This window comes from Siniperca chuatsi, linkage group LG18 (genome assembly GCF_020085105.1).
Source record: "Siniperca chuatsi isolate FFG_IHB_CAS linkage group LG18, ASM2008510v1, whole genome shotgun sequence".
NCBI lineage: Eukaryota > Metazoa > Chordata > Actinopteri > Centrarchiformes > Sinipercidae > Siniperca > Siniperca chuatsi.
The window spans coordinates 25,029,128-25,053,099 of record NC_058059.1 but is presented as its reverse complement, the minus strand read 5'-3'; the positions used below and the strand labels follow the sequence as shown (position 1 = coordinate 25,053,099).

General features: G+C 41.2%; 1 protein-coding gene across 6 annotated transcripts in view; it reads left to right on the top strand.

Moving 5' to 3' along the window:
- Positions 1-19,230, top strand: part of mapkap1 (MAPK associated protein 1) — a 46,297-nt gene extending 27,067 nt beyond the window's left edge. For all 6 annotated transcript variants that reach the window (XM_044173796.1, XM_044173800.1, XM_044173794.1 and 3 more), the window contains 4 exons: positions 571-711; positions 9,677-9,814; positions 10,335-10,432; positions 17,980-19,230. In XM_044173796.1, the coding sequence (XP_044029731.1) occupies positions 571-711; positions 9,677-9,814; positions 10,335-10,432; positions 17,980-18,102 (500 nt within the window). In that variant the 3' untranslated portion in view covers positions 18,103-19,230. The remainder of the gene's footprint in view (positions 1-570; positions 712-9,676; positions 9,815-10,334; positions 10,433-17,979) is intronic.
- Positions 19,231-23,972: the final 4,742 nt, after the last annotated feature.

The following is a 23,972-nucleotide window of genomic DNA, read 5'->3' as shown; positions in this document are numbered from 1 at the left end:
TATTTTCCTGAGTGTTTAAAAAAAAAACTAGAAAATATCAGGCTGTCCATCATAAAGTCATTATTGATAAAAATGTGTCAGGTTTTCAGGTCAAATTTGCAGTGTAAGTTTTTAGTTGCAAAGTAGTGTAGGTGCTTTTGACTGTCATCGTCTTTGAATCCAGTTTCACACAGCAGACTGCACTACATTTTTACAGTACAAGCACAGTGTTTTGTCAGAACTGGGGGGGATAAATATATTTGTTCTTCCTCAGCATTGCTGGGTTTCCTCATCTCTGACATATTTTGTTGTTTTAAGAAGCTTTTTCTTTCACCAGATTTTACCCTGCTGTCTCTGATGTAATAGATTTATTTACATCAGTGACCTGCCATTTGTTGATGCAGCTCAGGAAATATGAAACTAATATAAACACGGCAGAATCATTGTCACATAAAAATTTAATTGCATAGAGGGCTGAATCGAGATTGTAATCGTATTTTGATTAATTGTGCAGACCTACTCCTAAATTATAGATCATGGGTTAAAATCAAGGCTTAAGTTTTTTTTGATTGCTTTTCCCTCTGTCTCCAGGCTCCAGGGGCGAGGAGAGCTCAGAGGAAGACCCTCCTATTGACATCACCACAGTCCAAGACATGTTGAGCAGTCACCACTATAAGTCCTTCAAGATCAGTATGATCCACAAGCTGCGCTTCACCACGGATGTCCAGCTAGGTACATACTCCTTACAGCAGGCTGTAAAACTCAGATGTGTAATCATTTTTCTCCTGCTCCAAAAGTTAAAAAAATATGTTTGTAGGAAATATTTCACAAAATTGATTGTATGCCGGTTACAATGAAATCGTTGGCAGATTTACCACACCAATTCATGGAACTTCTTGAAACAGTTGGTCCATGACAAGACAAAAGTAGCATTGCATTTTTAACAGGCAACCATCAGCACCAGGACATTTTGCTAAAAGACTGAGGCCAAAGCTAACAGTTCCCAGGCAAAAAGTTAGCATCCTCCCCAGCTGATTATCCATGTACTGTAGAAGACAATGAAAATAATATAATGAATGGCAAAGCTAGTTATCCCTAGTGTTATAGTACAGTATTATAAGGAAAATTGTAAAATGAGACTATAGTTGCTATCTAAAATAATCATTCTCACCTGCTTACTATAGAAAAACACACTTGTACAAGCATTGTTTTCAAACAATAGGTTTCACCTTCACAAGAGAAAGGGCTTTAAAGAAGTGATGACTAACTGATGAGTTCGTATCATATCTTAGGTAAACTACCCCAAATTCAACATAGAGCAGGACAGAGCCATACATATTAGCATAAGCAACATTAGCAACTCTCTTTTTCTATCTGGGACTGAAGTCCTTTGAGAAGCTTTTTCTATATCACTTGTAACCTCACAAAATATTGTTGTTAGCTAATGATATTCTAACTCTTGGCCTTAGAAGTCTTAGGTCACTATTTTAGCTTGCAAGCTAGGTAGCTAGGCATGCTAATATTAGCAGCTAACATTGGACCAGATAAATTAATTTTTACAGTCAAAGTTCTCATCATTTCCCAGACTTCCATGATGATGAACAGCCCCGTTTGGAAACTGATGCTGCCTTCTATAGACACCTGGGTTTATGTCATGTCTCTTTATTTGCAATCACCCACATTCAAAGATGTGATTGACAGCTGACAAACATTCCATATACCAGCAGCTGTGTGTATTGGTGTGTAGAGGAGAGTGTGTCTTCTGTGTTTGGCTCTGTAGTCCGTACCTCCACTACTTACATAAAAATCATGTAAGTGCATGCAACACAAACGTGTATTCTATAAACATATTCAAACAGAGAGATATTCTATAATGTAACCACACATTATAGAATCTCACCGCTGGTGACATCTGTGTGGTGATGGAGCTTGAGATGTCCCCATTCTTTCGAGTTCCCCCTTTTTCACGGACCTTCACATGCTGTTTAATACCATTCTAAACAACAAAACAGGAAACTAAACAGTGACTATCAAATGAAACTTATATTTTCAAAGAATTTACAAGTGCATGTCAGCTTCACAAGGGATGTTACATCAGCAGGGTGCGCATACAATATTTTGCTATAAATTATTTTACCATTGGTAAAGGTCTATAGTTGAAACAGTTCATTGATGTTTCATAAAGGTTTGTAACATCTTTGCAGTTCATTAACTAACAGGGCATTGGTCTGCGCTATCTTGGCTAAGCAAAATAGTCAACAAGTTACGAAAACAAATTCCAGATAAACATGACAAATAGCATTGTATGTCAGTTACTCTTGGGGTTAGTGAGAACAGGAAGGTTATGTCAATTAGATAAGGTGAGATGCAGAGAGTAAAAATGAGTACGACAGGTGTATGACTAGCTGTGTGTCATAATGGGGTGTATCCCCTAAGCTAGTGGTCTTACTAACAAAATACTACCAAGGAGCTGGTCCAAGTGTACTTGTTGACACAGTTGGTGGGTATGGCAGTAACGCTCTGTGTTCCTATGCTGCCTTTTGTCTCCCCCCTTCGAGCTGTTGTGAGGGTGATATTTTGAGGCAGTAGGTCTCTGTGACGATGCAGAGTTTGAGCGTGCAGGCTCAGTAGTTTTCCCTGCTGCTTTAGAAGTAACAACAGTTTACCAAGCCATCTGTGTCATTTTCCTTAGCTCCTGCATTGAGAGGTTACCTTGAGGTTACGTGAGTGCATACACCTGGGTGAAGGTTGCACAAGAACAAGCACTTGAAGGTGGAGCTCTCTTCTAAACCTGGTGCATTCTTGCCCTGGGAGTACACATACCTCAAATGTTTGTAATAATCTGTGGGATGTTCACGACGGGAATGTTTAATTTGGAGGGCTGCAACCATTGAGGCGATCTCATCAGCAGTAGAAGATAATTCTTCTGTTAGTGCTTGATGGAGCTCTCTGTTGTCATTTCTGACTCTGGGAGGTTGAGACTGAATAAACTTATGGACAGCTTTAGAGCTGGTCTTCCACACAAGTTTAACTTTATCCCTTTGGGTTGCATGGGGCAAGTCAATTAGATGGTGATCTAATTCACTAAAATAGTCATCAATATGGCGATCACAGTTGTCTGGATCAAAATGTTCAATATCCTTAGCTATAAACTCAAGCGCTTCAAGGCCACTGTGAGGTCATTTCCGGGGGAAGGCGAGACTAAGCTAGCACTATTACTACTATACTACTACTATACACTTCTCTCTGGTTGAGAGGCAGAAGCTGAATAGTGTGAAAAGAGATCTGATTCTGCTGAGTGCAGGTCTTCTAAATAGCGCATGGCTTTCTTATTTGCCATCTGAACTTTGTAGAAGAGAAAAGCACTTTAAGGGACTCTATCTCCATATCTAGGGCTGCTTTGCTCTGAAAAGCAAGGCTGGTTTGCCTTTGGAAGTTCAGAAGCAAACATGTCAACAAGGGTCCCGTGGATGTGGTCTGCACATTACACTTTTTACTGAGGAGCACGTCTATCTCTTTGCTGCACTCACTGAAATTCAACCTGCTGATGAAATCAGGGTAGACAGGCTTTAGGCTCTGTGCTAAGGAAGCAATAAACTGCTGTACACAGGGGCTCTCCATTGTTAAGTCTGGAATGGAGAGTGCAATTAAGTTGGTTGTTAATACAACGAAGCAATGTGGTTGGCTATGGTGTTGCATTGGCAGACACCTTGTAGTGTAGTTTGGGGAGTACACTGGCCTAACCTAATATTATAGCCTTCACTATCAGAGGTAGCTCTCTGTGGAAGAGGGGTAGCTACAGCACCACCTAGTGGGTCTAGTGGGCATCAGATTGCGGTCACTACAGGCAAAGCAGGTTTACAAAAGTAGGTTTTCCAAAGTTTTAACATGCACTAACTGAGATGCAGGGCATTAACAGTAAGAGGATGTTTCTTAAAGTTTACACAGACTGAAACACATGGGAGTTACTGCAGGGTACAAGACTGAATATAAACACTTTAGCTAGTCTAAAACATTTTGTTTAATCTAAAATTTTGACATTTGCCAAAAATTATGCTGAATAAATTAATAAATTACACAATTATGAATATTTGCCAATAATAATACGCCTCACATAGGGGACCATTTGTTGGCATTTACAATGTTTAAAGGGGGTGCACTTGTGTAGGTGCGATCAATTAATTATCAGAATTATCAAAGATAATCATAAATAACTTTAATAAAGTCCTCGGGCCACCATGCCTCTTAAAGAAGAGAAATCTCATAAAACACACTAAACTATCAATTTGGAACTCAGATTAATAATTAAATTAATAACTATAACCAGAATTACCATTAATAGAAAGTAGGTTGAAGGATTTGGAATTCAACATAGAAGAGGTTGGCAAATTACTCTTGTGCAACATTAAAGAAACCATCATAATTATACACAAGTATTTATTAAAGATAAACAAAGCAAAAACCCAATGTGAAGTCTAACTCTAAATACTAAACTACAGAACACTGTGTGTGTGTGTGTGTGTGTGTGCGCGCCATGTGTATGGTTCTTTGTTCTGCCTCCGTATGTCTTGCGTGCACGAGCATGAACCCACGTGGTCAGAAACAAAGTAACGTGCAGCTGGAGCTTAAAAGTGTGTGTGGTTGTGTTCAAGTCAAATTAGAGGTGTATATGTGTGGTCTGCTTAGGATAACGGTGCCAAGTTAAATAGAGTTAGTTAGGATGCAAAGACTGTGTCTGTGTGGACTAACATCCCCATGTAACTAACATCTACTTATCATGTGGCTACCAAATTAACCTAAGAGATAAACACGTCACAACAACAAAACCTCAGAAAAACACAGCAGTAATGTCACATGTACAAAATTTAAACAGTCCTTTGCTTAGCTATATACACTGTTACTCTATGTTACTGTTATGCTATGCCCAGTTGTTACATTACCCATCTGTGGGAGGGAAAGAGAGGTGGGCTTGGTGCTGCTGTTAGCTGGCGGTCAGTCTGTTGTAGAAGAACCAAGCTGGGAAGAATTGTGGTTCTGCTGTAGAAGCGTCTTTTGCTGTGCGGTGTCCGCTTGTAGAGATCAGAGGAAACTGGTCGCTCTGTCTGTGGTTGTCCTTTCAGAGTTAACCGCTCGCCGTTAACTTGCTTTGTGCTCCTGTTAGCATGTGAAGTTAGCTGGCAGGCTTTGTGTGTGTCAACCGTTGGCACTAAACTTCGGCTCTGCTGCGTGTTTCTGCTCTGAGCAGATTACACGGCGAAGCCAGGAGGAGAGAGTTCAGGTGAGTGTCTGCTGGTGAGCAGACACTGAGAGGGAGCCGGCTACCGTCGTCTGCCGCAGTGAAGGATTCCAGGAGAAAGAGAGTGAACAAATGATCGCTAACCTTTCTATTGATCTGGTGACACTCTCCTAACAAAGTTCAGTCACCCAAATGAATTAATTCATCTATGGAGTCCCAACATGATCGTGGAACTGGAAGTGAATATTTGTTTTGGGGGATTTGAGAAATATGCATAAGGATTCAGAGTTCCTGAGAGGAACTACTTTCTGTTATCCTTTTTGCCTGTACTTGAACTGTTAATACACCTAACTGAATAGAGATTTATCTGTTCTGGTGTTCAATAGTTTTTTCTAAAAAAAAGAAGATAATAAAACAAAGGTTAGTTCCATGGTATAACCCCAAAACCCACAAATTAAAGCAAACATCACGAAAACTTGAAAGGAAATGGCTTTCCAACAACCTGGAAGCCACTCGTTTAGTCTGGCAAAATAGTCTTAAAACATATAGGAATGCCCTCCGTAATGCCAGAGCAGTTTACTACTCATCATTAATAGAGGAAGATAAAAACAACCCCAGGTTTGCAGCACTGTAGTCAGGCTAACAGAGTCATAACTCTATTGAACCATGTATTCCTTTAGCCCTCAGTAGTAATGACTTCATGAGTTTCTTTAATAATAAAATTTTAGCTGTTAGAGAAAAAAATCATCATGTCCTGCCATCAACCGCTACCAATTTATCTTCAAACACAGGAATCTTAGAAACAACTGTAAAACCTGATATATTTAGACTGCTTTGCTCCTATCGACCTTCTTCAACTAACTTCAACGATTAATTCATCTAAGCCATCAACCTGTCTCTTAAACCCCATTCCAACTAGGCTGCTTATAGTCGTGCTGCGTTCGACACCATTGACCATCAGAATCAGAATCAGAAATACTTTATTGATCCCCCTAGGGAAACTCTTTGTTACAGTAGCTCGTCTTTACGTCAGTGCACACAGGAGAAAGTACTAGAAAACGATATGATACACTATAAACACTATAAAACAGGTCAGAAATAAATTAAGTATCATGTCGGTATAAGTATAAGATAAACTAAGTGTCAAGTACCAAGTGGGTTTACTGGTTGATGATGAAAGTACAGTCTAATACAATGTAACTCCTTATGTAATAAATAATATTAATAAGCGGGGGTGCATGTACTGTCGAAGAGTAATTGAGGTATAATCACATCCTATTACAGAGACTGGAACATGTAATTGGCATTACAGGCCGCACTAAACCGCACTAAGCTGGTTTAAAACTATCAGATAATTATCTATCAGATCGATCTCAGTTTGTACATGTGAGTCCTCTGTGCGCGCCAAAGTTAGTCACGGAGTTCCGCAAGGTTCTGTACTTGGAACGATTCTGTTCACCTTATATATGCTTCCTCTGGGCAATTTTATTAGGAAACATTCCATAAACTTTCATTGTTATGCGGATGATACCCAATTATGTCTTTCGATCAAGTCGGATGAAACTAACCAGTTAGCTAAACTTCAAGCATGCCTTAATGACATAAAGACCTGGATGACCTGCAATTTTCTGAAAACTCTAACAAAAACGCTAACTCTGACAAAACTGAAGTTATTGTACTTGTCCCCAAACACCTCCGAGACATATATATATAGTTACTCTAGATGGCATTGCCCTGGCCTCCAGCACCACCCTAAGGAACCTCAGAGTTATCTTTGATCAGGATTTGCTACTACAGTTGTTGTTATTGGCTCTGTTACTAATATTGTCATTATAATTACTATAGCTGTCATTCCTATTATTATTAAGTTATTAATATTTATGTTACACTACCATTACATTAGTACTATTTTAAAAATTCTAGGTGGTATTTGCATTGTGCCTTCCTCTTCCCCACCCCCCCAACACCTCTCCCTCTCTCTTATAACCTCTCTCGCTCTTCTCTCTCTCTCTAAACCTAACATGGCACAGCATCATTGAGTCTGGTTCTGTCCAAGGTTTCTGCCTCTTAAAGGAAGTTTTTTCTCTCCACTGTCGCCAAATGCTTGCTCATGGTGGGATTTGTTGGGTCTCTGTAAATAATATTATAAAGAGTATGTTCTAGACCTGCTCTATAGGAAAAGTGCAATGAGATAACTTCTGTTATGAATTAGGCGCTGACCTAACTGGTACCCCAAGCAACCGGTTATACCGTTACACTACTGATCTTTAATAAAACAACACACTAATCTACACATTTTTAACATAAAATATTTTCCCATTCACATGTAACGCTGTTACTTATGTTACCTTTGTCTTAATTCAGAAAATGTGTCAGCCACACAGGACTTACAATAAAAGTTACTTCCCAGAGGAATTACTCTCATATTACATTATTTCACACATCATTTAAACAATATATTTACTGAATATCTTTTTCACAAAAACATTTTCTTCTTAAATTCAATTCTTCAAATTAAAACAAATTCAAAGAAACATATTTTACTTACACGAAGATGGAGCAATCACTGTCCACAGCCCGTGTCCAGCCTTAGGCAGGATCCAGTCCTCCGTTTGTCGGGGCAGAATTGTCCCTGTGTGTCGCTGGACACTCCTGCCGGATATTAACTCGCGGTCTAGACTCCACCGCGCCGCTTAGTGAAGTGTCCGTCCTGTTCGTGATGCCACATGTAGAGAAATTCTGTCAACTTTAGGTTCTTAATAAAAGACTAAATCAACGTAACAGTGAATACAAGTTTCTTTATTCGTGTACACAGAGAGCGGACTCTTACATGAAAATCACGTAGCAAAATGAGCCCAGGAATGTATCATCCTTTTTATGAGTAACAACTTGCATATCTTGTGGGGCAGCTTGACCTTCACATAATTTGGACCCAATCCCACCCAAATAACTGTTTCTAACGGGGACCTTTCCAATCTGTCTAGTTCAAGGTGAAGATAACAGTTGTTCATCTCTGTTCCCCATTTTCCCACAGCAGAGAAAAACACACTTTCTTTCACGACAGTTCTTTTCCACTAGCCTACAGGAACTCAGTAAAACTCTACACAGCAGATAGACAGAGAGAGACAAGTTAATGACGCAACAAGCTGTTAAACGTTACATGTGCGCTCCAACAGTAGCAGTAAAACATGTGTTTTGTAACAAATATAGTAAATGTATCGCTGCCATTTCACTATTAATTAGAAGAATTAGAAGAAACCTCACCCATAACTGAGCTACACCAAATTCAAACAAGAGCCGCGGTACCGCCTCCTGAACTAAACAGTTTAGAGATCAGTTTGTTTTGTATCCACTTCCGTTTGAAATTCATGCTGCACACAAATGTCCTTTTTCTATGTCACTTGGAATATGCTCTGAGGAAATTGCATGGTGAAAAATCCACCAAATGTACGTTTCAGCTGTAATAGTGCTGCACTGTCCAACACTTCTCAGTAGTCAAGAAATCGCCTGTCAACTTTAATTAGACTAATGATTGTCAATCACACATCAGAGGAGATGCCCAGGTGGAGCAGTGATCTGTTATTCCCTGTGAAGAAACAGAACCAAATGGACTTAAAACCCAGCCTCTAAACCAGGAAATAAAGATAATAGAATTCAGGGAAACAAACAACATAGAAGCAATTTACAGCAATTGGTGACATTTCTAAGAGCTGAACATACACAATTAATACCTTTTAAGCTACAAAATCCATGATTTAGAGTTTCCTGTACCTTTTTAAAGTGTGCTGCATAAAAAAACAAAAAACAAAAGGTTAAAGACACACACACTCTAGTGTGTGGGCAGAGGAGGTCTCAACTGGACTGGCTTCTGCTCCGGCCTTTTTGCATGGAGGACTCTGGGCCCAGGTGTGACCCATGCCACTGATTACACTGCTACAGGTCTGCAGTCCTCTAGACAGAAAACACAGAGCAACAGCAGGGCAAACCAAGCTGATGTTTAGCAGGTGTAATGCTTATAGTGTTTACCATTTTAGTTTAGTGTGTTAGCATACTAACATTTGCCAGTTAGCACTAAACACAAAGTTATATTTACAACGTTATTCGTTTAGCAGGTATTTTGACCTGATGATGGCCTAGATGAAAAATCAATGCATCATCAAAGTTATTAAAATGTATCCTGAGTTGAACATGACTGTGTCTACCGAATTTCGTGACAATACATCCAATAGTTGTTGAAATATGTATGAGATACAAGTGACATTGCCATCCCAAGAGCCACGCAGCCAGTATGGTATAGAAATAACGGGAAGCTCTTCTAATATATTGGAGTGCAGTAGTTAAGTTTGTCCATTTAAAACATAAACTACAGGTGCTCTTTTACTTGTAGTCCAACAATGAGTGGTTGTCATGTGCATGAAATATGTTGTCCATTCATGAACTGACATACAGCTGTTTCTTCAGGCATTTCAGGAGAGAAAGTGGAGATCGATCCTGTCACCAATCAGAAGGCCAGTACTAAGTTCTGGATTCGACAGAAACCCATCTCTATCGACTCGGACCACCTCTGTGCCTGTGACCTTGTAGAGGAGAGAAGCCCCAGTGAGTGAGACAAATGCTACAGTCAAGTTTAAACAAGTTAAAACAAAAAAAAAAACATACGTCTTCAGTGTTTTTCCACAAACTGTATTTTTCCCCAAAAAATGTTTAGCCTTACTTAATTAAACTGAACACAACACATGACCATGATCTTTCCTTTAGAGATTAAGATTGAGTCCTGTTGAACTTTAAACTTAACCTTAAACTTATCTCACCTCAAGCTCCATTTAGTAGCTGTTCTCTAGCTTTTTTCATATTACATGATCTTCATGCAGCAGACGGAGTTTACCCAACTGTCCTAGAATTGTAGGAATTAGTTTGTTGTTTTGTTTTTTATCCAAGCAGCCAGTCGTCTTCCTCAGCTCTGAGGAGATCTGACACGTTTAATGGTTTACCTCTTAGATCAGACAAAGACATGACTGAAGATATGCAGACAGGAAGATAAGGGGTGATAGGCGTGATCAGTGCATCATTTCTGATGTCCATTTCTGTCTCAAACAGATTTTTCCTCTATGTCTTACAGGTCATGCAATATTTAAGCTCACTTATCTCAGCAACCATGATTACAAGCCTCTCTACTTTGAGTCGGATGCTGCAACTGTCAATGAAATAGTGCTAAAGGTGAGTTCTGGCTGGATGTCTGTGCTTTCTAAGGCAAGTTTTAATAGTTTGTACTTTGTCTGGGCATGAAAAACCCTTCTAGCTCATAATTCTGCCTTTTATGAGCTGTTCCTTGATGCCTTTGACTAAATTTTTTCTCATTCAAATATTATATAGTGACATCTATTGGATATAACAAAGCATGCATAGACTGTTAGTAAACAGATGGTGAGACCAGTCTGTACAAATGTGGAAGAAGTACAGTACATATACTCAAGTATAGTACCAAAACACAGTTTAAATGCACTGGTATTTGAGTATTTCCATTTTATGAATCTTTATTTTTTTGCACTGCAGTACTCCGCAGTCTGTGAAATCAGTTGTATAATATCTTCTGTGACTCTGGAAGACTTGTCTGAGAAAATAACCCTGATGTCATCAGTATGGGCCTGGATACTTGAAAGATGTGAGTGTTCACCAGGCAGGGACGGTCTAATGAAAAGATGCTATCATTTGCATTATGGGAAATGTAGGATCTGGTGTTTTTAGAGCTAAATCCATACGAAGGACTAAAAGTCAGGATATCTCAGCCTCTGCTGCTTTAATTTTGACCATTCCTTTTTAGTCTGTACCTTGTGAGTTCCTTAACTTTATGGAAGTTTTGAATACAAAACTTTTTATATAGAAATTTTCTCTTATGGTGCTCTTGCTTTAAAGCTGCACTCACTCAACAATGTGTGATATGTGACTATGACTATGTGTACATAGTTAACCAACAGAATTGTCACCAACTCTACAGTTACCCTCAGCTCTACAGAGCTTTATAGCGTCTCTCAGCTCATTATTTTGGTTTTACTTCTCGCAGCTTTACTGTTTTGGTTCAGTCGAATGCTCTTGTCAGTGTCATTTCCAGCAGCATCAGGCAGTTGCCTGAAAAGCCCTGATAAAGCCATTGTACTAGGGGTGGGCGATATGACCCAAAATGTATTTATTTAAAAAAAACAAACATTTTTTTACAGTGACAGTATTATATCACAGTATTACAAAAATAAAAGGGATACTCAAAACATGATTCTACCTCTTTTCACTCTATTGGCAATGTAAGGGAACATATCTTAAGAAAGAAAAAAATATTTAAAAAAAAAAACTGATTGTATAGACCTACATGTGTTTTGGGAGGAGTGGCTTGCCCCATAATGTAGGTTAATTAGTGAATGTAATTTGATTCATTCTCAAAGTTAGACAAGGGGTAGGATCAGGCATTTCAGCAGCATTTATTTGGAAGAAAACCCAAAGTACAATAGTCAGTGTACTACGGGGCATGTCTATCAAGTACATTTACAAACAGAAACAACAGACACATACAGCAGCACTTGTGGTCTGCCTCTGTCACCAGATTCGTCACACATTTGTAAACATATTATTGGCGATTTTCAAGTCGCATCTCATCTCAGAATCAGAATCAGAATCAGAAATACTTTATTGATCCCCGTAGGGAAACTCTTTGTTACAGTAGCTCGCCTTTACGTCAGTGCACACAGGAGAAAACGATATTATACACTATAAACAGGTCAGAAATAAATAAATTAAGTAACATGTTGGTATAAGTATAAGATAAACTAAGTGTCGAGTACCAAGTGGGTTTACTGGTAGATGGTGAAGAACAGTATAAATACAATGTCACTAATTATGTAATAAATAATAGTAAAAGCGGAGGTGCATGTACTGTCGAGAGTAAATGAGGTATATCCGTAACAATAAATAAGAAAAACTAACAAGGGAAAACTAATATTGCACTTGAGGAGTAAACAGAATATTGCACAATTATTATTAATTATGGCGGAGATGTAATGCTCAATGACCAGTTTAGTGACCTAGGGTCAAACAGACTAATCCTTAGAGGGAGGAGTTAAATAGTTTGATGGCCACAGGCAGGAATGACTTCCTGTGGCGCTCTGTGGTGCTCTTTGGTGGGATGAGTCTTCCGCTGAAGGTGCTCCTTTGTTTAGCCAGCACGTCATGGAGCGGGTGGGAGACACTGTCCAAGATGGCGTGTAGTTTGGCCAGCATCCTCCTCTCTGACACCACCGCCAGAGAGTCCAGCTCCACCCCCACAATGTTACTGGCCTTACGGATCAGTTTGTTCAGTCTGTTTGCGTCCGCTACCTTTAACCTGCTGCCCCAGCATGCAACAGCATACAGGATAGCACTGGCCACCACAGACTCATAGAACATCTTCAGCATTGTCCGGCAGATGTTGAAGGACCTCAGCCTCCACAGGAAATAGAGGCGGCTCTGGCCCTTCCTGTAAACAGCCTGAGTGTTCTTGGTCCAGTCCAGTTTGTTATCTAAGTATACTCCCAGGTACTTGTAGTCCTCCACAATGTCCACACTGACCCCTGGATGGAAACCGGGTCACTGGTGCCTGGCCCTCCGTAGATCCACAATCAGCTCCTTTGACTTTGTCGCATTGAGCTGCAGATGGTTCTGCTCGCACCATGAAACAAAGTTACCCACCACAGCCCTGTACTCCGTCTCATCACCACCGCTGATACATCCCACCACAGCAGAGTCATCAGAAAACTTCTGAAGGTGGCAGGACTCTGTGTGGTGGCTGAAGTCCGTGGTGTAGATGGTGAAGAGGAAGGGAGAGAGGACAGTCCCCTGAGGGGCCCCAGTGTTGCTGACCACGCTGTCTGACACACAGTGCTGCAGCCGCACGTGCTGTGGTCTGCCAGTCAGGTAGTCCACAATCCAGGACACAAGGGGGGCGTCCACCTGCATCGCTGCCAGCTTCTCTCCCAGCAGGGCAGGCCGGATGGTGTTGAAAGCACTGGAGAAGTCAAAAAACATGATCCTCACCGTGCTTGCCGGCCTGTCCAGGTGGGTGTGGATGCGGTTAAGCAGGTAGATGATGGCGTCCTCAACTCCCAGCCGGGGCTGGTAGGCAAACTGAAGGGGGTCCAGGAGGGGTCTGACGATGGGCCGCAGCTGTTCCAGCACTAGTCTCTCCAGGGTCTTCATTATGTGGGAGGTCAGTGCCACCGGTCTGTAGTCCTTGGAGCCACTGGGACGTGGCGTCTTCGGCACAGGAACGAGGCAAGATGTCTTCCACAGAATGGGGACCCTTTGAAGACTCAGGCTCAGGTTGAAGACGTGTTGAAGGACTCCACAAAGCTGGGGGGCACAGGCTTTTAGCACCCCAGGGCTAACGCCATCGGGGCCTGCAGCCTTGTTCGAGTGGAGCCTCATCAGCTGTCCTCTCACCTGGTCAGCAGTCAGGCACACAGCAGAAGTTACAGGTGGGGGAGGGGGGGAGTCGTCGGTCTGGAGAGGGCCGTTAGCCTGATGGGGAGGGGGGAGCAGAGTACTCAGAGGAGATTGAGGGCCGACAGCAGCTGAGTTAGAGGGGGGATGACCAGGAGCCGGTGTGTCGAATCTGTTAAAGAACAGATTCAGTTCGTTGGCCCTGTCCAAGCTGCCTTCAACTCCTCTGCTGCCAGTCGGTCTGAAGCCAGTGATGGTCTTCATGCCGCTCCAGACCTCCCTCATATTGTTCTGCTGGAGTTTCCGCTCCAGCTTCCTCCTGTACTTCTCTTTGGCCTCCCTGATTTTCACCTTCAGGTCGGCCTGGATTGCCCTCACCTCCTCCCTATTACCATCAGTAAAGGCCCTCCTCTTGGCATTTAGAATGTCCTTGATGTCTTTTGTTACCCACGGTTTGTTATTTGGGTAACAATGGACCGTCTTGGTTGGGACATTGCAGTCCACACAGAAGTTAATGTAGCCAGTGATGCACTCAGTGAGCCCGTCAATGTCCTCTCCATGAGGCTCACAGAGTGCATCCCAGTTTGTCACTTCGAAACATTCCTGCAGTGTCTCATAGGCCTCCCCTGACCATCTCCTCACTGTCCTTGTGGTCGCAGGCTGCCTTTTAACTAGAGGCACATAGCAGGGTTTAAGGTGAACCAGGTTGTGGTCTGACCTACCCAGAGGGGGGAGGGGAGAAGAGCTGTATGCATCCTTAACGTTGGCATACAGCAGGTCCAGTGTCCTCTCCTCCCTAGTAGGACAGCTCACATACTGGGTGAAATTAGTCAGTGTTGTTGAAACACTGACATGGTTGAAGTCACCCGAGATTAAAATGAGTGCACTCGGGTGTTGAGTCTGTAGATGTGCTATGGCGGTGTGAATGGCGTTGCACGCCGATGCCGGGTTAGCAGAGGGGGGGATGTAAACAGCCACAACAATGGCATGTGAAAATTCCCGTGGCAGATAATATGGCCGGAGTCCCACAGCTAACAGTTCAATGTCCGGGCTACAGATACTCTGCTTGATGGTAATGTGACCAGGGTTACACCATCTGTTGTTAACTAGAACAGCAAGCCCGCCGCCTTTCCGCGCATCGCCGCCCGGTGTGATCCCTGTCGGCCCGAACAGTCTGAAAGCCGTCGATGGAAACGTTATGGTCCGGGATATCCTGGTGTAGCCATGTCTCAGAGAAGCACATCAAGCTACACTCACGGAACTCCGTCTGGCTCCGGGCTAACGCCGTTAGCTCGTCCATTTTATTCGCCAGCGATCTCACGTTGCCCATGACGAGAGAAGGCAGACACGGCTTAAATCTCTTATTCTTAAGTCTCTTTTGTCTGCACCCCTCTCTCTTCCCTCGCCGCTTCGTTCCACCTCTGCATCCTCGGTGTGTTCTCCTCCAGATCTCCGTGGGGACATCAGTTGTCCTGGGCGCCATGCTGCCCGGCTTCAGCGCGATCAGCTGTTCCCTGGTGTAAACAATGCGGCCAAACAGCTGATCTGCAGCGGTGCCCCGACCGAGTAGCAGAAGAAGAAATTCCACGGCGAAAAAAAGTACAAAAACACTTTCTACCCTCATTTTCGCAAAGAGCGTAGTTTAAATTACACTTACACACAAGTTACTCAAGTTTGGAAGAAAAAAGTAAAGTTAAAAGTTGGAAAAAGTAAGACGACGAGACGGAGCTACAGCAACAGGCAGCATGCGGGCTGGCGCATGCGCACTCATTCCGATGTTTTATGAGTCTGTGGTGGCCAGTGCTATCCCGTATGCTGTTGCATGCTGGGGCAGCAGGCTGAGGGTAGCTGACGCTAACAGACTATCTACTGCAGCGAGTGAGCACTACATCACAGCCACCTACGAAAAAAGAAATTGAATCTGCTGTTAGGTGAACACAACTCGTGCACGCGTACAGGAACCAGTTGAGACATAACACCGACGAAAGCAGATGGAGCTTTCGTGTAACGACAAAGCCAGCTTAGCTTCCGTTGTAGTATGAAGTTCCACAAAAAGCAATGTGAAAAAAACTGTTTCCCACATCCAACCTACTACTTTGGTTATTTAATTGCCTAACCACATTAGTCCCGCAACATGTTAACGTCAGTATCGATCTGTGCTTGAGCTTCAGCTTTGAAGCAAATCCTGCTTTGTATTGGCCCTTGTTGAGAAAACAGTCCAAAGTAAAATGGTTAACTTAGCGCACACATACGTTTTCCAGTTGTTGTGGGGACATTTCTGTCAAAAATAAAGCTTTGCTTGTTAACGTTACCTTCCAAATCTTCGTGTTACCGGAGTCAAAACCAGGAGATCCAAAAATTAAGATTTCTCACTAAAATACATGCTGGTTGGTGGATCATATACACGCTGAATTAAACACCAACTCATAATACTCTTAATTCACCGTCTATCATGTGCTGCTTCCTATTTGGTGCTGGAGAGACATATGCGCAGACTGTAAGGAAAAGTTTTTGACAGCGACGTTTCTTTTGTTTATAGCTTGATTTCAACACGGATTTACTGTTCACAGTGTAACGTTAGCATTATCAGGGGGAAATACCATATGTGCACTCCTGTCGTGGCATCGCGCTTAAAAGTAGCAATCTGTCAGATCTACAACTTTTAAACTAAGTTATGTACGTTCGTAGTTATAGCCAACACTATAAAGCAATATCCTGGTAAACTTTAAAACACACATGTATTAATACTTACACTGTGCAGTGTTTAGCAGTTTGTGCTTATCACATCACATTAATTGTAAGCTAATGTTAGCTAGCTCGTTGTTAATGTTAACGTTAACACACCTATATTTGCGGTGGAAATCTCATGCTACTGTTGATGTCCAGCGTGATGACGGAGCGTATGGCATTACGGCCATACAGTGGGGCGTCCACGGCACTGGTCGTCCTGCCTTGGTGTGTTGTACCTCCCTCTGGGCGAGATGGAGTTAGGTCCCCTACCACAACTTTGAAATTCTTCGTAATCAATACAAACAAACTGTAGAGTTCAATATGATATAGGTTTAATGTAACTTTAGAGTACATGTTAAAACCGAGTTGGGTACCAGGAGCAACTGAATGGGCTCCAATGTGCACCTTCCTTATATTATCCCTTTACTCCGCCCTTGCTCCTCCTGTTGTGGGCCTTCAAGTAGGCCCACCTCTCATATGCTTCACCTGTCCACCTTAGACACCATTATTTCTTGTCTCCGTAGCAGTTGGTTTTCAAAAACAGCTGCCGATAACTGCGATTTCCTTTAGATGGCGTCCTATGCACATTAATTCTCTTTTGATTCTTATAGCTGTCGCTACTTCACAAAATAGCTATTTCATTATTCCATTGTGTGGTTTTAATTACAGAGCACATTTCTTGCAGTCAGAAAAGTGAACCATTAAGTCAGAAAGTGAACTTATTCATGTACTATGATTATAGCAAAAGGGGAAGCCATCTTGCCATTGTGTGCATCCATGCACATTGGTAACTCAGGGAACTGCCCAGGTCAGGAAGGGCAGAGTGCCTTCTGCACAATGGATACATCAATCACAGGTACGCAGGAGTAGCACAGGCCGGCAGATGTCTTTACCCTGTACACAACAGGGTACATATATTGCTACGCTTAATTGCTTAGCTGATCCAACAGTAGAATATTTCATCAGTAGAGTATTTTCTTTCCACAGGTGTATACACAGTTAATGAATGATTAATAACACTGTATAATAAAGCTGAAGTCATATTTAATGGTATATGATTACACACATAAACAGTTCCACAGTGTGTTATTAATTGTTTATACACATGTGCTGCTGCTTAGAGTGAAGAAGCATTCAGAAATAAATACATACATACTTTGTATGTTTTTTCATATGTAAATAAATACTTTGGATTTGGGATTTGTTGGGTCTCTGTAAATAAAAGTGCAATGAGATAACTTCTGTTATGAATTGGCGCTATATAAATAAAATTTAATTGAATAATATTCCATATTCAAAATACGAAGACATATTTTATAAAATACAGCTGTGTTATGTTGTCAACACCAGTTGCAGATGGTACACATCAGGAGTTGAGGTTGTTGACACATTACCACATTCTATCTGCTACTACTAACTAACTACATAATGGTGGGTTAGAGTGTTTTACCATGATGGAGAGCAATTTGATGATGTAGTGTCTTTGTTGGCCTGTAATGTCACAGATAAAGCTGTATGTTTCAAATGAACATTTTGAACATATCATGTTTTTTCTCACTGTTTATTTTCAGGTGAACTATATCCTGGAGTCCCGAGCCAGCACCTCTCGGGCTGATTACTTTGCCCAGAAGCAGCGGAAACTGAGCCGCCGGACCAGCTTCAGTTTCCAGAAGGAGAAGAAGACTGGCCAGTAGACAGACTGAGGCTGCTCAGCCTCATGTCTGTCTGTATGTGCACAGACAGATGCATAAACGAGGCCTGACAGTCTCAGCATCAGGGTAAACAGCAGTGGAGACTGACAGGAAAGTCAGGCAAAAAACGGACCAGGAAGATGTGTCTATGCTTCAGCTGCGCGAGGTGCAAGCCTGTGAAACTCCAAGAGCAAAGAGAGTCCACAAGCCAAAACAAACTCATTATTCTTTTTCTTAAAAAAAAAGAAAAAAAAAAGAAAAAGACTTTAAAAAACGAATTTTGGGACAGACTTTTGGCATCAATCAAAGCTACATGCTAAATCTTTGCTTCTGTCCTCCATCATAAGAGATTTAACAACATGAAAAGAAAACCTTCACATTTTTATGTACTGTGCATAGGCATTTTACATTCAAGAAATTAAATAATGATGATATAGAAATTAAATAGCCCAGTCTGGATTTTTAAAAACAGATCAATACCCTTCATTTGCCAGTTTAAGTACACCTAGCTAAAACAAATTCAATCTAATACAACAGTTCTGCAGTAAATTATACCTTTTATGAAGGTTTCAATTATCAGTTTTTGTTGAAGCTGTTTTAGAGAGGTTTTGATTCACACCACTTTGTATAATGCAATACAATTCAACAACACCACAAACCGTTTCAACAAAAACTAAACATTATAACCTTAATGAAGGTAGGATTAATTGCAGGACTGTTGTATTAGATTGCATTAGGTGTACCCAATACATTTTGGAGGGCACATAGCACATTATTACGATACATATGAAAGCTTTGACAAGATAGCAACTGCTAAGAGAAATGGAAAAAATTGTCTTAGTGGATAAATCATCACCCAGCACACAGGGAGGTCATACTTATATGACATTTGAATGCCTTGGTTATATGCTGTCTTTGTCCTTTGTCCCTGCTCATAGCTATACTCTTTCTCATTCAACAGTGACTGTAGAAAACATGGCTGTATCATCAGTGTCATCACTCACTGAAATGAGGCTCTGAGTTTTGGTTCACACCTTGCCACCATTTTGAAGCTAAATAATTCACATTTGGGCATTGAAAAACACTGCCAGCCAGTGTAACATGTAAGTAAACAATGCAGTTGTGGAAATACAAAAAAAAAATTCTCTTTTTTTTTTTAAAGATTTTTTTGGCATTTCTGCTTTATTGGATTGTCATAGTAGAGAGAGACACGAAAGGCATGGGAGACAGAGAGGGGATAATATGCAGCGACACGACAAAGTCCCTGCTTAAACATATACCGTCCATCATGTTAAAGTAAGAACCCGTGTTACACTGTATTCTGTGACTTGTATTAGTGCAACAACCATTTCACCTTCAGGTAACATTAAGTACATCATGAATGCAGAAAAATCTGCTATTTATTTGGTTGATAATTGCAGAATGATTACGTAGAATTAATATTTCACTGTGTTGTTTTTACTTACTGTAGCACCAGTGAGGAGCAAACGCAGCCAAAGGTAAAAATGAGTCAGGACAGGGTTAAAGACTGTCACAGAGCAGGGTCTGATTATGTGGTGAAAGCCCTACACTCTAAGCACAGTAGAATATTAATAATTATTTTATTTATTTTGTCCCCTGTGGTTTAGGTATGAAACTTAGTGAAATAAAACTTGTACATATTTTTAAACTAAATGTCTTCATTCCCCACTAAACAAACTATCCAAAAAACATTCTATGAGGGATTCGAAAAAGATTTGGATTACCTAAGCGGATTCGGAACTGCATTCAGATTCGATGAAATGCTATCTTACTCCATCCATAAAAACATTCTATCAGAGGGCCTCATTTTGCTGCAGCTAAACTTTAGAATGCATTTTTGTACAGAACAAGGACTGTGGATTTTGTCCCTCGTCATGTACAGCGTAGTGAGTATGTAAGTATGGGGAGGAGGAATGATTAGAGTGAGAAGTAACTCTTTCAATGTGGTTTTTCAATGTAAAAATCTGAACCTATACTTCAGTATCTTGATACCTCTTCAAGAGGGAAGCTAGAGATTTTCTCATTCACTCTTTTACAGCCAGTTTTCTTAGAACCGTCTAGTGGCGAGTGAAGGAAATGCAGCTCCAAGCACACAGATAGGTGTCAGTGTTCTGGTTGTAATGGTTGCTGCTTTTTTGTGAACCAAACAAATCAAAGCAACACCGTTTCTTTCTAACAAACACTTTATTGATCGTTCACCTGTTTCACTGCTTTACACACTCTGCAAATGTGTTCTTTTCTCTGCTGCTTAGGCTAATGTAACTAGCCTAACGTTACTTGATTTTGAACCACATATTCCCATATATCAACACACAGCAACCAGCAGGTGAAGAACAAAGCAAAAACATAATCCCTTGTAGAAGTGACTGAGCAAACTGAACCTGTAAAAATGGTGAATGTTTCACAGTACTTCCATGATTCTGTACACACACTGCAGTTTTACAAACAAATAGAGTAGTATATTTTCATGGAAGTGCAATGCCTTCATCAAAAATAATAAGTTAATTTGTGGATACTTGTCAGTACAGTACTATGTGCTATTGAAACTTAGATATATGTCTTTATAGTCAGATCAGCGGAACATGAAAAACTTTGAGCATGAAACTTCAAAATGAAGTAACAAAAACTAAAAAAAGAATCTCATCTCCACTTTTTCCAGGCTTTCAACAAATACGTGTGGAGCTTTAACAAGTGTGGAGCTTTGGTCATGTTGTGACAGTTGGTTGTATGTATATGTAACTAAGTCATCATCTGATTAAGACCATGAGATATGGTTGAAAGCTTAGAAAAAATTAAGTGTACATTCCGATTTTATCAAGTCTATAAAGGAAATTCCTGTGGAAATCAAACACCAACAACTATTTAACAACTATGTTATTTCCTAAAAGATGAAAAAAGTACTCTGTATTGTCTCAGACCATTATATCTATTGTGCCTATAATTAGTACCAGATTACATATTTCTGTGCACGAGCCATCTTAAATAATTATAATAGGACCCTTAAAAACAATATTTTTCTCATAATGCAGAGTAGTTTTGTCATAATTACAAGATGTCATAATTATGTGGAAATGTCTCTTTTTTTGTGTTGAAAAAAAATGTGCTTCTGCATATTCCTATGTCAAATGTGTATTAGGGGTGTTGCGATATACCGGTATTGACGATAACTGCAATATTTAAAAATGAAATATTGATATGTTAATAATACACATGTGATAATATTGTGTAAATAATCCAGCGCCTCTTAAATCATTTCTGTTTCTTTCCGTTCTCACTTTGTCATAGTAGGTGGTGGTAAAGTAAAGACAAAACACACAATAAACAAAGTTAAAGATGAATTTGACTCATAGCATTATTTTTTTTATTATTTTCTATAGATATCGCTATAATGTCGTTATCGTAAAATCTTTTGGCCACGATGATCATGTAGTAATGGCCTAATGTGTATCAGTTATTTTGGCTTGTTTACATTATCATAGGCAGGTATTAGTTTTATCTTTTGTTAAGCAGCCAGTTGCATGTGAGCAAAAAGCTTAACTGTGGGCACTGGTTTGTACATACCACTTTATTATTAGCATGGCTATGTTTAGGGCTGTCTACTGACTTGTGGCTAAAGGCTTCAGTATGCTTCAGACAGATAAGTAGTTTGTACATGTTGTCTGACCATGTCTTAAGGCAAAAGTGTTTCTACCTGTTAAGAATGTCCACACTTGAAGGCGGGTGAAAAGCCTGCTGTCATAGCCTCCTCCTGGCTGCATCCCGCTGCCTACCTGTTCTCTCTCCAACAGCTCTGTGTCTGAATCCAAATGTGCACCCTCAGACTTGCAGACTGAGACCTCACAGACTTTTGTCATATGTACTGTGGGGTGTTCACTTTCATCACGTCAAGTCTACGAGGGTGCTGGACACAGGAAATAATTCAATGCATTTTTGAATTTGCAATTTGTAAGATAGCAGCAACAAGATAGTGAAGATAATAATATGGTTATTATCGTCACATAAAATGTTTGACATCTGGAAACAGTGTCCATCCACTGCGCTTGAGCACCAAGCACCATCGATGTAAATACACAGTCCTGCTATGATGTCTGGTCCGGTTGATCCAGCTGGGTGGATCATCTCAAGGTCCACTGCTCTTTAATCCAAACCCCAGCTTCCTTCTCCGATGAATAGGTAATATGTGTTTCAGCAATAAAGCCTGAAAAAAATAAGATGACAGATAAAAACAAAAATGTAGCAAAGTTTGAAGGAGGTACCCTACAGGCCGCAGCATCTACATGCGCAGCCGTTGACATAGTCAAAATCTCCTGATCCAGTCTATTTGAACAATTTTGGCTTAGCCCTTTAAATCAAATCCAATCAGACATCATTCAATGATGTTTCAGCAACAAAGCTGGAAAAAACCCAAACATTTAAAACAAAAATGTAGCAAGTTTGAAGGCGCTACCAGCCGCTGCATCTACATGTGCAGCTGTTGCCATAGCAACCCGCTACAGTAAATGGAGTTGGAGGATTATGCAAATTAAGGGTTTATAATGAGCTGGTGTTCAGGGACCACCAAGGTTTCTTGGCCATCTTGATCAATAGCTGATTTAATTTATCAAGAGCTGTAGTCCTTGTAATGGACTATACTGATCCTTTGAAAGTGTTGTCACCTCTGGGTGTCTTTGCAGCAGGGACATTCCAGAGGGAGTTGGCAGAAAAGGCAGGGATTCATACTAACAGAGGTTTTTGGAAGCTATGTTAAAGGATAGTTTAGTTTTTTACAACTTGGGTCCATTTTGTTGGGGCAGCTCTGGCTTAGAGGTAGAGCGGGTCGTCCACTAATCAGAAGATCGGCAGCTCAATCCTGGCTTCCCCAAGCCCACATGTTGAAGTGTCCTTTGGCAAGATACTGAACCCCAAATTGTTCAGCCTTCGGTGTGTGTGTGTGATTAGTTTCTTTGTTCTGATGAGCAGTTGGCACCTGCCCCCAGAGTATGAATGGGGTGAATGACATGTAGTGTAAAGTGAGTGGTTGGAAAACTAGAAAGGCACTATACAAGTACAGTCCATTTATAATTTTTTCCTAGGGCACAAGGAGCCACAGTGAACACAAGTGAAACAATACACGAGAAAACTAATACACAATTCTTAGGTGGCCCGGAACATGAGAGTACCACTGTAGCTGAAACAACGATCTGGCAAAGAATGGATGAAGAGCCGGGGTAGATATATTGCAGAGATGATGAGCAGATTGATGGCAGGTGTGTATGCTGATCAGGGATCCAGGAGCTGGGAGAGTGAGAGAGGAAGCGCCACGCCCCCACACCACATACACACAAACACAGAGAGACAGACAGGAGAAATGGGAGAAATAATTCTGGGGCAAGGCCATTGGCCATGAGGGGGTGTGAATTTTGTGGAGTCTATCTTTAGGGGGAGATCTTTGGAGGAAAGCCAAACTTTCTGACCTGGTAGTTGGGTTCAGGGGTCCGGTGGCGGTCTGCGATGCATCAGTTGCGGTCAGCTGTGCAGAGCAAGGCGGCACAAGCATCCCTCAGGAACAGGAATACTTGATCCATGCCAGGTGAGTGCTCCAGGAGGAGGGGTTTCTGGTGGTGACACAATGGAGTGCCGGTCCTAGGTCTTGTTTGGACCACTCCGTCTGCTCATTAGTCTGGGGAGCACCAGGAGGTCGGCTGTTTCGAAGGCTATGGGAAGTTTAGGGAGAGCCACAAAAAGTACGGTTTAAGAGAACCTGTCCACAGTGGTAAGTACAACAGTGTTACCTTGGGAAGTTGGGAGCCCAGAAACAAAGTCAAGGGCAGTGTGAGACCATGGGCGGCCGGGGACCAGCAAGGGGCAGAGCA